At 50.9% G+C, this 13,419-nt stretch overlaps 1 protein-coding gene across 1 annotated transcript in view; it reads left to right on the top strand.

Annotated features, from left to right (window-relative positions):
* Positions 1–4,853: 4,853 nt before the first annotated feature.
* LOC105467857 (TNF receptor associated protein 1) overlaps positions 4,854–13,419 on the top strand; it is a 70,116-nt gene continuing 61,550 nt past the window's right edge. Inside the window, exon 1 of the mRNA XM_011717632.2 lies at positions 4,854–5,006. Coding sequence (XP_011715934.1) covers positions 4,919–5,006 — 88 coding nt within the window. The 5' untranslated portion in view covers positions 4,854–4,918. The remainder of the gene's footprint in view (positions 5,007–13,419) is intronic.

Raw genomic sequence — 13,419 nt, 5'->3', positions numbered from 1 at the left:
CCTACACCTCCGCTTCTCCTCTCTCCACACGTTCACCTCGGACTCACTTTGGGGTGCCTTGGGAAAGCGAGGAATTTATAACGCACCTACGTAGCCCGCGAGCATCGTGGCGGCAGTAAGCGGTAACCAAGGCCTTACATAGGCCTGGTGGGGATCGGCTTGCCTGTGTTGGACTGCCCACTGGTTAACTTTGGCATTGGAGAAAAAGAAACGTTGACAGTCCTCATGCTGGGCACCCCTAGTGTCCACAGCGCCAAGCTCCTGGTGTGGGTGACGCTGATCCATCCCCACCCAGTGCATGGAAGGGAACCGAGTGACGAGCAGGCTTTCTCATCTCTGATCTGGAGTCCCCATGGCTCCAGACTAGCAGCAAGGAAGAGTTTTCTTGGTCAGGCACGGTGGCTCACGCCTATAATCCCAGCAGTTTGGGAGGCTGAGGTAGGCGGATAACTAGAGGTCAGGAGTTCCAGACCAGCCTGGCCAATGTGATAAAACCTTATCTCGGCCGGGCGCGGTGGCTCACGCCTGTAATCCCAGCACTTTGGGAGGCCGAGATGGGCGGATCACGAGGTCAGGAGATCGAGACCATCCTGGCTAACACGGTGAAACCCCGTCTCTACTAAAAATACAATAATTAGCCGGGCGCGGTGGCGGGCGCCTGTAGTCCCATCCACACGGGAGGCTGAGGCAGGAGAATGGCGTGAACCCAGGAGGCGGAGCTTGCAGTGAGTCAAGATCGCACCACTGTACTCCAGCCTGGGTGACAGAGCAAGACTCCATCTCAAAAAAAAAAAAGATGAGGCCGGGCGCGGTGGCTCAAGCCTCTAATCCCAGCACTTTGGGAGGCCGAGACGGGCGGATCACGAGGTCGGGAGATCGAGACCATCCTGGCTAACATGGTGAAACCCTGTCTCTACTAAAAAAAAAAATACAAAAAACTAGCCGGGCGAGGTGGCGGGCGCCTGTAGTCCCAGCTACTGGGGAGGCTGAGGCAGGAGAATGGCGGGAACCCGGGAGGCGGAGCTTGCAGTGAGCTGAGATCCGGCCACTGCACTCCAGCCTGGGCGGCAGAGCGAGACTCCGTCTCAAAAAAAAAAAAAAAAAAAAAAAAAGATGATTTCCTGAATGAAGATGATTTCCTGAATGTGGCGAAAAAGGGATGAAATGTGAAGCCAAGACGCCCCCCAACCTTGCCCCCATTCCCTGGGCATATGCTGGAAAGGGCTCTGCCTGGAGCGTGGTGATGGGGAACACAGGCAGGCCCATGCAGGCCTAGAGGAGGAGGCAGGAGTCTGGAAATGATTCTAAGGACATGCATGTGTGTTGGCAGGGGCATCATTGGAGGATCTGAGAGACGGAGTATGATCTGGCTGCCGTGGAGGATGGGAGGCTGTGAGAGTGGAAGCAGGGGCCTGTCGTGGCTGCTGGAGTGGTCCAGGTGAGAGGACACTGCTCTTCCACCCAAATCTGCCCACCCTCTTTCTGTTCCCCTTCTCAATTGCTTAAGCTGGGAACTTGCCACTTTCCACCTGGAAGCATTTCCTGACACATCCTCTTCCAACACCCAACTCTGTCCCGGCCCCTCTGGAGGACACGCTCCTGGCTCCCGCGCTTCTCTGCAGCACCTGCCACAAGCTGGAGTCGCTATTTTTGTACAGTTATTGGAGTATGGCAGTGAATCTTCAGTGTGCCTCCGAATTACCTGGGAACCTCAGTGGAGCTGCCTGGGCCCTACTTGGGACTGAGGAGGTGCTGGGAAATCAGCATGATGAGGTTGCAGCTGGGTCTGGACCAAATGTTAGACCAGGGTTTATGGTCTGAATCTCCAACTAGACTCTAACCTCCAGCAGGGTGTAAGGCAAAAATAAATTCTTTTTGTTGTTATTTGAGATGGAGTCTTGCTCTGTTACCCAGGCTGGAGTGCAGTGGCACGATCTTGGCTCACTGCAACCTCCGACTCCCAGGTTCAAGCAATTCTCTGCCTCAGCCTCCCAAGTAGCTGTGATTACAGGCACCCACCACCACACCTAGCTAATGTTTTGTTTGTTTGAGATGGTTGCTCCTGTTGCCCAGATTGGAGTGCAGTGGCGTGATCTCGGCTCACTGCAACCTCTGCCTCCCAGATTCAAGTGATTCTCCTGCCTCAGCCTCCCGAGTAGCTGGGATTATAGGCATGTGACACCACGCCCGGCTAATTTTGTATTTTTAGTGGAGATGGGGCTTCTCTATGTTGGTCAGGCTGGTCTCAAACTCCCGACCTCAGATGATCCGCCTGCCTCGGCCTCCTAAAGTACTGGGATTACAGGCGTGAGCCACCGTGCCCGGCTGGCAAAAATACATTGTAAGTCCCCAACCCACGGAATGGACCATTCCTCTCAGCCAAGGGGATTTCAAAGACACCTAAAAAACTAGTTCAGGCCATAATTGGAAGGAGGGGGTCGGTCATGCTTCGTTATACGCTCCTCCCCTTGGAAATGAGGCATAACTGACCAGCGTTAACATTATAAAGGAGTTTTTTTGTTTGTTTGTTTTTTGTTTTTTGAGACGGAATCTTGCTCTGTCACCCTGGCTGGAGTGGGAGTGCAGTGGTGCGATCTTGGCTCACTGCAATTTCTGCCTCCTGGGTTCAAGCGATTCTCCTGCCTCAGCCTCCCGAGTAGTCCCAGCTGTACCACAGGTGCACACCACCACACCCAGGTAATTTTGTGTTTTTTTGAGACAGACCTTTACTCTTGTTGCCCAGGCTGGAGTGCAATGGCACGATATCAGCTCACCGCAACCTTCACCTCCTGGGTTCAAGCGATTCTCCTGCCTTAGCCTCCTGAGTAGCTGGGATTACAGGCATGCACCACCACGCTTGGCTAATTTTTTGTATTTTTAGTAGAGACGAAGTTTCTCCATGTTGGTCAGGCTGGTCTCGAACTCCCGACCTCAGGTGATCTGCCCGCTTCAGCCTCCCAAAGTGCTGGGATTACAGGTGTAAGCCTAATTTTTGTATCTCAGCCTAATTTTTGTATGTCGGCCTAATTTTTGTATTTTTAGAAGAGATAGGGTTTTGCCATGTTGGCCAGGCTGGTTTCAACCTCCTGACCTCAAGTGATAAGACCACCTTGGCCTCCTAAAGTGCTGGGATTATATGCGTAAGCCACCACATCAGGCCACCTTTCCAAGTCTTTTTCTGATTCTGAAGAGATTGGCTGAGGGTCTAGGAACTTTTAACGGTCTGAATAGAAAACATCTGCAAAAACGTTTGTCATCTATTACCTGTAAGGGTGGGCATCTATGAGACTTCCTCTACATAATAAGAACCTTGGTCTCCACAACCTCTTGCTTTTATTTTTATATTTTGAGACAGGGTGTGGCTCTGTTGCCCAAGCTGGAGTTCAGTGGCATGAACTTGGCTCACTGCAACCTCTCCCTCCTGGGCTTAAGCAATCCACCCACCTTAGGCTCCCTTATAGCTGGGATTACAGGCCTCTGCCATCCACATCCAGTACAGGTATGTTTAGTACAGACAGGGTCTCACCATGTTGCCCACGCGGTCTCCAACTCCTGACCTCAAGCAATTCGACCACCTCGGCCTCCCAGTGTTGGGATTACAGGCGTGAGCCACCGTGCTCATGCCCACAACTTCTTATCTTCACTCAGACACTCTTTTCATTAATTCCAGGTCTGTAGAACTCTATTTTTTTTTTTTTTTTTTTGAGATGGGGTCTCAGCTTTGTAGAACTCAACTTTGTATTTATTTATTTATTTACTTTGAGACGGAGTCTCAGCTCTGTGGCCCAGGCTGCAGTGCAAGTGGCACGATCTCGGCTCACTGCAATCTCAGCCTCCCGGGTTCAAGCTATTCTTCCGCCTCCGCCTCCGCCTCCGCCTCCCCAGGAGCTGGGACGACAGGTGCCACCTTGCCCGGCTAATTTTTTGTATTTTAGTAGAGATGGGGTTTCACCATGTTGGCCAGGCTGGTCTCCTGACCTCAGACAATCCGTCCACATCAGCCTCCCAAAGTGCTAGGATTACAGGCGTGAGCCACCCCGCCGAGCGGGAACTCAACTCTTTGAACCAATTGCCAATCAGAAAATTTTTGAATCCACCTATGACCTCTAAGTATTTCACCCTTTGAGTTGTCCTGCCTTTCCATACAGAACCAACCTATGTCTTACATGTATTGACTGATGTCTTATGTCTCCGTAAAATGTATAAAACCAAGCAAGCTGTAACCCAAACCACCTTGGGCACAAGTTCTCAGGACCTTTTGAGACTCTGCCTCCCTCCATGCACACTAATATTTGGCTCAGAATAAACTTCTAAATATTTTAGTTTGACTCTTCTCGACAAGGGCAAAAGAAGTGGAATACACGAATAACCGCAGTTTTCCTGGTGGCGTTGGTTACTGGGTTCACGTTTTGGTGTAGCCAGTCAAGCCTGGAATTCCCTTCCTCATTCGTTTTAGCTTTTTGGCCAGTCTTGGTTTGCAAGAGACTTGCAGAGGCCTATACGGATGGCCGGGATTCACAAAGGTGGCAGAGACGGGAACTGCTTCTTCCCCGACGCCACCTCCACACTCTCGCGTGGATACTGACATCCGCCCCGTTCCAGGAATGCGCACAGCTAGGCGCAGCCGACCAGCGTGGGCCGGGCGCGGCGGGGCCACCTCCCCCAGCTCCGCGCGCACGCCCCGTCGCCCTTGACAACGCGACCCAAGGTCACAGAGGCCCCGTCCCCAGGCTTACTGTCCACGCGAGGGGTCGTACCCCGCCACGCGCCAGAGCAGGCAGCTGCCCGGACAGCCCGGGGCCCGCCGTGACGTCACCGCCCCGCGCCCGAGGAAAGCCCCGCCCCGCGCGGCCTCGTCCAGCCCCGTCCCATCCTGTTTGGTCCCGCGTGGCTGTGCGCGGCGCTCTGGGAGGACGACATGGCGCGCGAGTTGCGGGCGCTGTTGCTGTGGGGCCGCCGCCTGCGGCCTCTGCTGCGGGCGCCGGCGCTGGCGGCCGTCCCGGGAGGTGAGGGCGGCCTGGCTGGACGGGCAGCGGGCGGGCCGGGCCACGGAGACTGCAGGGTCGTCCCTCCCAGGTGCTCCGGGGCGCGAGGCGCCGGCACCGGCACCTGCTTCACGGGCGTGGGAGGTCCGGCGAGGCCCATCTCTGCAGGCGCGTTTCCTTTCGCTCCACTTCTCGCCAGCTCCGGCCGGGCTGCCTTTTTCTCGGCTGGACGCGTCTCGACACCGGCTCCTCCGAGCCTTGAAGGAGGTCGGGGCTTGGGGCGTCGCGGGGTCGGGCGGAGCGGTCGCGGGGTCGTCCCTCCTGGAGCTTCCGGTCCAATCAGGTAGCGCACGAGCTGGTGGAGCCGCTGCGGAGCGCGGAGTCTTTGCGGGTGCGTGTGGCGGGGAACGGACTCACTCGGGGTGATCGTGCGAGTTCCCTGGATGGTGCTTTACCCCTCCCCGCCCCTCAGTAGCGCACTGACTGTTCATTTGTTAAATCGTTCATTGGACGCACATGTGAGCGCCCGCTCAGTGCCCGGTGCAGTACGGGTTCTGGGGACGCCGTAGTGAACAAAACCAACAGCAGTCACCCGGGTTTCCAGAGCAGGTGGACTCGATGTCGTTGATGCAGTTGTGTCCTCGGGGCCTGGAATAATGGATGCGCCAATAAAAGAGAGAATGACCCTAACCTCTGCTTTCCCATTCCCCACTCGGAGGTAACAGCAGTGAACAGTTCTGTTCCTTTGGGGCTGTACACACTGTTACACGTGTAAACATAAATGTCTACGTATAACTGTTTTCACTCTAAAAAGCCTAAACTATGTTTGCATTGTGGTACGTTGTGCTCCAGAAAATTTTAACTCTCCCAGCATTATTTCCACATCTTTTCAATTCAGTGTACACAGGTCCACGTGCTTTCCATTGACCACACAGTATTCTGTATGATGGACTTGTCATTTGCTTAAACATTGTCCTATTAATGGACTCAATAAAGATTATTTCAGGTTTTAATTTTTATTACAATACTGCATAGAATGGATAAGTACTTAAATATTTGTCCACGTGCAGTATTTCTTTTTTTTTTTTTTTTTGAGACGGAGTCTCGCTCTGTCCCCCAGGCTGGAGTGCAGCGGCGCGATCTCAGCTCACTGCAAGCTCCGCCTCCCGAGTTCCTGCCATTCTCCTGCCTCAGCCTCCCGAGTAGCTGGGACTGCAGGCGCCCGCCACCTCGCCCGGCTAGGTTTTTTTTTTGTATTTTTTAGTAGAGACTGGGTTTCACCGGGTTAGCCAGGATGGTCTCGATCTCCTGACCTCGTGATCCGCCCGTCTCGGCCTCCCAAAGTGCTGGGATTACAGGCTTGAGCCACTGCGCCCGGCTAATATTTCTTTAGCTTTATATAATTAGAGTTTTAGAATTGATGTTTCAGAGCCTATGCATTTTTGAAATGTTAGCGGATACTGCCAAATTGTCCAAGAAGGCATTATCAATTTATATGCCCATTAGCAGGCATCAAGACTGCCTATTACAAAGCAACGCTGAATATTATGTCTTTTCAAAACCAGTCGCGTATAAAAGCATACCTTGTGACAGGGCGCGGTGGCTCACGCCTGTATCCCAGCACTTTGGGAGGCTGAGGCGGGCAGATCAGGAGTTCACGACCAGCCTGGCCAACATGGTGAAACCCCATCTCTAATAAAAATACAAAAATTAACTGAGTGTGGTGGCACATGCCTGTAATCGCAGCCTCTGGGGAGGCTGAGGCCGGAGAATCACTTGAAACTGGGAGGCAGAGGTTGCAGTGAGCTGAGATTGCACCACTGCACTCCTGCCTGGGCGACGGAGTGAGACTCATCTCAACAACAAAAATAATAATAATTTTTCCTCAGAATGTGATGCTGTTGCTTTCTTCTAGCACCGCTGTCTGATCATTTATTTATTTATTTATTTGTTTTTCTTGTCTTTATGAGGTGGGGTTTCACTACGTTGGCCAGGCTGGTCTCAAACACCTGACCTCAAGTGATCTGACGGCCTCGCCCCTCAAAGTGCTGGGATTGCAAGCGTGTGCCACTGTGCCCGGCCAACTGTCCTATTAATTTGGTTCTTGTTTCTTTTGTAGCTGACTCGGGTTTTTTCCTCCTTGGATATTGAGGTTTTTTCTCTTTGTCGTTTGTGGTCTCGCGTCCACAGGTGTTTGTGATTTGTGGTCTGTATCATGCACTGTTGCTTCCATTTGGAAAATATGTCAGTTTTCAGCTCAGGGACATTTTAATTCTATTTTTTTTTTTTTTTTTTTTTTTTGAGACGGAGTCTCGCTCAGTCGCCCAGGCTGGAGTGCAGTGGCCGGATCTCAGCTCACTGCAAGCTCCGCCTCCCGGGTTCACGCCATTCTCCTGCCTCAGCCTCCCGAGTAGCTGGGACTACAGGCGTCCGCCACCTCGCCCGGCTAGTTTTTTGTGTTTTTTAGTAGAGACGGGGTTTCACCGTGTCAGCCAGGATGGTCTCGATCTCCTGACCTCGTGATCCGCCCGTCTTGGCCTCCCAAAGTGCTGGGATTACAGGCTTGAGCCACCGCGCCCGGCCTTTTTTATTTTTTATTTTTTATTTTATTTTATTTTATTTTATTTTTTTTTTGAGACGGAGTCTCGCTCTGTCGCCCAGGCTGGAGTGCAATGGCCGGATCTCAGCTCACTGCAAGCTCCGCCTCCCGGGTTCACGCCATTCTCCTGCCTCAGCCTCCCGAGTAGCTGGGACTACAGGCGCCCGCCACCTCGCCCGGCTAATTTTTTTTGTATTTTAGTAGAGACGGGGTTTCACCGTGTTAGCCAGGATGGTCTCGATCTCCTGACCTCGTGATCCGCCCGTCTCGGCCTCCCAGAGTGCTGGGATTACAGGCTTGAGCTACCGCGCCCGGCCTTTTTTTTTTTTTTTTAGATGGAGTCTTGCTCTGTCTCTCAGGCTGGAGTGCAGTGGCGCAATCTCGGCTCACTGCAAGCTCTGCCTCCTGGGTTCACGCTATTCTCCTGCCTCAGTCTTTGGAGTAGCTGGGACTACAGGCGCCCACCACCATGCCCGGCTAATTTTTTGTATTTTTAGTAGAGACAGGGTTTCACCGTGTTAGCCAGGATGGTCTCTATCTCCTGACCTCGTGATCCGCCTGTCTCGGCCTCCCAAAGTGCTGGGATTACTGGCGTGAGCCACCGTGCCCGGCCCTTTATCTCTTTCTTAATCATCTCTGTCCTCTCCTCCTCCTGGTGCAGTGGTTCAAGCATTCCTCTGCCTGAGTCTAAGAAATGGAACGTGTTCTTGGCAGCCTTCTGTGTTGCAGATGCCCTTGCCATTGTCACCTGTGTGGATGAATGGGCAGGTAAATTGTTTGGATTGATTGAATGATGAGTGAATTTAGCTAAGACAATACTTGTCTTGTGCAACAGGGGAGAAATAATGGTTTAGGCAGATCTACCTATATAGAAAATCCAGACTTCTTGAATTTTTTTTCTCTTGGGAAAGTGTTTCCAGGTTCTAGCGTGTGCCTGGCCTCACATGTGTACGTCTTGTATCTGTGGAATCCTCTCGCCCATACTGCACTACCTCAGTCACCCGTGAGCTCAGCCCTCTTACCCTTTCAGGCCTCACTGACCCCTGACACTGCCAGGCCCAGTCACCTGTCCTCAGAATATCTTATTTGTCTTTTTTTTTTTTTTTTTTCCAAGACAGAGTGTCGCTCTGTTGCCCAGGCTGGAGTGCAGTGGTGCAGCTTCTACTCACCGCAACCTCCGCCTCCTGGGTTCAAGCAATTCTCCTGCCTCAGCCTCCTGAGTAGCTGGAACTACAGGCAGGTGCCACCACACCCAGCTAAGTTTTGTATTTTTAGTAGAGAGAGGGTTTCACTGTGCTGCTTAGGGTGGTCTCGAACTCATGACCCTGTGATCCACTCGCCTCAGCCTCCCAAAATGCTGGGATTACAGGCGTGAGCCACTGTGCATGGCCTACCCTCAGAATATTTCTGTGAGGGGTGGGCTAGGGTCTTTGCTTGTGCACTTTATATTTGTCATTTTTGCCTATAACAGTTTATTCAACAAATACATTTCAAAGGCCCCCTGAGTCTTCAAAGAAAATGTGGCCCTGCTGTCTGGGTCATAGGTGACTGCTGGGCAATGTACCAGGGCCATCTTGGTGGCCTGGACAGCACATTAGGGAATGCAGAAACGATAGCTGCTTGCCTCAGGGTAAGTTTCACAGATGAGGAGCGATTTGGGCCAAGTCTCCAAGGCTGTTTGCACTGGAGCGAAGGGAGCAGCATCCGTGTCTGGAAAGCTGCAGGCGCAGGGGTAAGGAGATGGCTCTGAATAATTGGTTTGACGAAAGACTTGGGGGGGTATGCAGAAATGATGGTGAATGAGGCTAGCAGTTGTGTCTTTTCTGTCAGGTACAAGCTTGTGGATAGAAACCTCATCCTACAATCCTCAGGACAGTCACAGAGCCAGCTCTGGGCCTGGTGTTTGGGGATTCCAGCCACGTGGCCCTTCGAGGTCCACACACTATAAACCCCCATGAGACCTTTTCGTCGGAGCTGCAACTGTCAGAAGTGTCAGATGTGCCAGCAGAAGGATGAGGCTGCCTCCTAAAGGAAAGGGAAGGCCTGGAAAGATCAGCAGCAGACGCCGTCTCCCAAAACAAACATGATTTTGTGGTCAGGCAGGTAGGGTGACTGGTTAGTCATTTTGCATGACCAGCTGACTGCCACGATCACCAAGGGCGCCGAGCCCAGTCTCTTGGTCGTGTCAGATGCTCTTGTTTTCGTGAAATTGCCAGAACATGACTGTGAGGCAACCATGATAGGACTGGTTGGTGCAGGCGTTAAGGTCTTGGGCCTTTCGTTCTCTGTAAGCTGGAGCCTTTGCTGGAATTCCTGTTTTGGAAATCGGAGTTGTAAGAGTAGGTCAGCTGCCAGCACCAGGAAGGTCAGGACAGCTGGTTTCCTCATTTTGCTGGGGGCTAAAGCACTAGCAAGTTTGTTTCATTTTCCAAAAAGAGCCTCACCTGGACCAGGTTCCTGCAGGCGGTGCCTGCCTCCTGCGCCCTCCCATTCAGTACTTATTTTGTTGACCGGTTTTGCCTCCTCTCTCTGCTCTCCCTTTGTTTGGAGCCTGTGCTGTTTGATTTCCATCTCTTGTGTGCTGCACCCTTCAGGAGAATTCAGGTGAATTTCTGGTGCTCCCCAGCGGTTCTTTTCAGAGTGGAGGGGAGTAGTACTTGCTCGTCAGATGCCACTGTCTCTGTGAAACAGCTCTTTGTGTTGCTGAGAGGACACTAGAGGTGTAGCGTCCACGACACCTTTGTCGTCTCAATAAGCCGTGGTGTTGGCACTTAGACGGCAGAGGAAAGTGTGGCCCAGCTGCCCAAGACCTCCAGGAGGACCTTCAGTTTGGTTAGGACCAGGGGGACTGAGTTATCTGAGTGCCTGAAAAAGAACACATTGGGCCAGGCATGGTGGCTTTTGTGTGTAATCCCAGCACTTTGGGAGGCCGAGGTGGGTGGATCACTTGAGTTTGAGACCAGCCTGGTCAACATGGAGAAACCCCGTCTCTACTAAAAATATGAAGAAATTAGCCAGGGTGGTAGCAGGTGCCTGTTATCCCAGCTACTTGGGAGGCTGAGGCACGAGAATTGCTTGAACCTGGGAGGTGGAGGTTGAAGGTTGCAGTGAGCCGAGATTGTGCCACTGCACTCCCTCCTGGGTGACAGTGCAAGACTCCATCTTGGAAACAAACACATCAATCTGAATGTAAGCGATTAGCAAAGTATTTATTAGTTGCTGGGTGAGTAGTTGGCCTAAGCTAAGACAAAAGAGAAATCTCCCAAGTATTTTGCTACCCCTTGGCAAGAAGGGAGGGAATGCAGCTTGTGGGGGTGGGGTGGGGGAGGGTGTCAAGTTGATAAGAGAACTGCAGAAAAATAAACATTTACTCCTGCCCCCCATGTCAGTAAATAACATGTGACAAAGGTGAGTTCCATGAAAGGCTGTTACTGAGGCCGGTGATACTTGCTCGTCTCAAAATACTGATGTATCTTTTTTTTTTTTTTTTTTTTTTTTGAGACAGATTCTTACTGTTGCCGGATTGGAGTGCAGTGGCATGACCTCAGCTCACTGCAACCTCCGCCTCCTGAGTTCAAGCAACTCTCCTGCCTCAGCCTCCCAAGTAGCTGGGCCTACAGGTGCCCGCCACCATGGCCAGCTAATTGTTGTGTTTTTAGTAGAGACGGAGTTTCACCATGTTGGGCAGAATGGTCTCAATCTTTTGACCTTTTCATCTTCCTGCTTTGGCCTCCCAAAGTGCTGGGATTACAAATGTGAGCCACCACCCAGCACTTGGGGCCAGACAAAGAATCTTGATAGTGATTGAAAATGTATCCATTCCCACTCAGACGAAGTAAAAAGTGCTTTTAGGTTCAAAGCCAGAGAATGTTCATGGATTGCGTTTTGGTGCCGCAGGTGTAGCCAGTTAGATCTTTTTTACCACCATCCTGCTTAGTCCTGCTGAAGACCTGCCTTCTGCTAGGAAGCTGCTTTTGCTTCGTGCACAAAGTGGCTTCCCTGTAGTTCCATAGCATTTAACAAAATACATTTCAGGGAGTTTGTTTGTGGTGTGGCTGGTTATTTCTGCTAAAACCACTAGGAATTACTGTAAAAGCTGTAGCTTAGAGAAACAGTATCTACTTGCGGGAGTATTACTGCCACTTTTTTTTTTTTTTTAAAGACTGTCTTGCTCTGTTGCCCACGCTGGAGTGCAGTGTCACAAGCTCGGCTCACTGCAACCTCTGCCTCCCGGGTTCAAGCAATTGTCCTGCCTCAGCCTCCCGAGTAGCTGGGGCCACAGGCACGCACCACTGTGCCCGGCTAATTTTTGTATTTTTAGTTGAGGCGGGGTTTCATCATGTTGGCCAGGCTGGTCTTGAACTCCTGACCTTGTGATCTGCCTGCCTCGGCCTCCTAAAGTGCTGGGATTACAGGTGTGAGCCATTGTTCCCAGCCCTGCCATTGGCTTTTTAACCAGGTGAATTCCTGTAGATGAGGTAAATTGAAAGGATGTGTAGCTGAATCATCGGTTTTAAAAGAATGGCTCAGTTACTTAATAGCCATATAATTAAGAAATGTTGTTAGAACATAAAAAATTGGCCAGTCCTGGTAGCTCATGCCTGTAATCCCAGCACTTTGGGGGTTGCAGTGGGAGGATCCTGTGAGTGTAGGAGTTTGAGACCAGCCTGGGTAACCTAGGGAGACCTCCATCTACCAAAAAAACCATTTTTTTCCATTAGCTGGGTGTGCCTATGGTCCCAGCTACCAAGACTGAAGTGGGAGGCTCGCTTAAGCCTGTGAAGCCTACAGTCTGGGTGACAGAGCGACAGTGTCTCAAAAAAATATATATATATGAGAAATTAATTTTGAGATAGCTAAATTAAATGCCATATTAAAGAAGAGCAGGAGGCTATATAGCAATGCTGCTGAGAACAAGACAGAAGGGCATGGATCCTAATGTAACTGTATGTGTCAGGTTAGTGATACGCTCCTTGAAGGAGAAATTAAGACGGCACATTGCCGTGTTAGTTCACACTTTCCAGGATTTCAGCATTTGTCAGGCAATGGAATGTTCAAGCGAATTTTCCATGAGGCTGACTTTAAAACATTTCGTTTAAACCGTTATGATGAGAAGTCTTTCTAAAACACTTCATTGTTAGGTGGCCCATAACTGAACCTTTCTTTGATGTTTTCAGGGTCATTATTATGGGTGTTAATTTTTGGTCTTCTGTTTTAATACATAGGCTCCCGCAGGGCCATTGAAATGTGAAGAATCCTTTGTCTATAAAGTGTCCCCACATCAAAACTGCATTGTGACTGTTTATTTTTGGCCTCTCTTACTGTGGCTTTAACTTGCAGGCCTGTCTGGAGCCGTGTTCTCTCCTTTCATATGTGACTGGGAAACTTGTTAGCATCAAATTGTTAAAAAAAGAGAGATGGATTTCATGTGAGGCCAGTAGTCTTCCATGACCAAAGCTTAGCGTGAGGGCTTCAGGCCCATATTTTGACTGTTCAGGGTGCCCTTTCCCTTTTTGTTCTTTTTCTTTATGTATAAGGAGTTATGTTTCCTGATGAATGAAGTATCAGTATATCATAGTAGAGAACGGGTAGACCAGGTTCTGGAACACAGGAAGCCCCAGGAAGCAGTGAGTGTTGAAAATGCCAGAGCTAAGAACTCAGACATTTGTGAGGAAATACAAGTCTTTCTGTCCAGAATGTTGACGTGCTTAAAAATCTTCTCGCCGGGCGCTGTGGCTCACACCTGTAATCCCAGCACTTTGGGAGGCTGAGGCAGGCAGATCACCTGAGGTTGGGAGTTCGAGACCAGCCTGACCAACATGGAGAAACCCTGTC

The sequence above is a fragment of the Macaca nemestrina genome, chromosome 18 (genome assembly GCF_043159975.1).
Source record: "Macaca nemestrina isolate mMacNem1 chromosome 18, mMacNem.hap1, whole genome shotgun sequence".
In the NCBI taxonomy this organism is placed as follows: Eukaryota; Metazoa; Chordata; class Mammalia; order Primates; family Cercopithecidae; genus Macaca; species Macaca nemestrina.
Note: the sequence above shows the minus strand (reverse complement) of the source record. Positions and strands in the feature narration are given on the sequence as shown.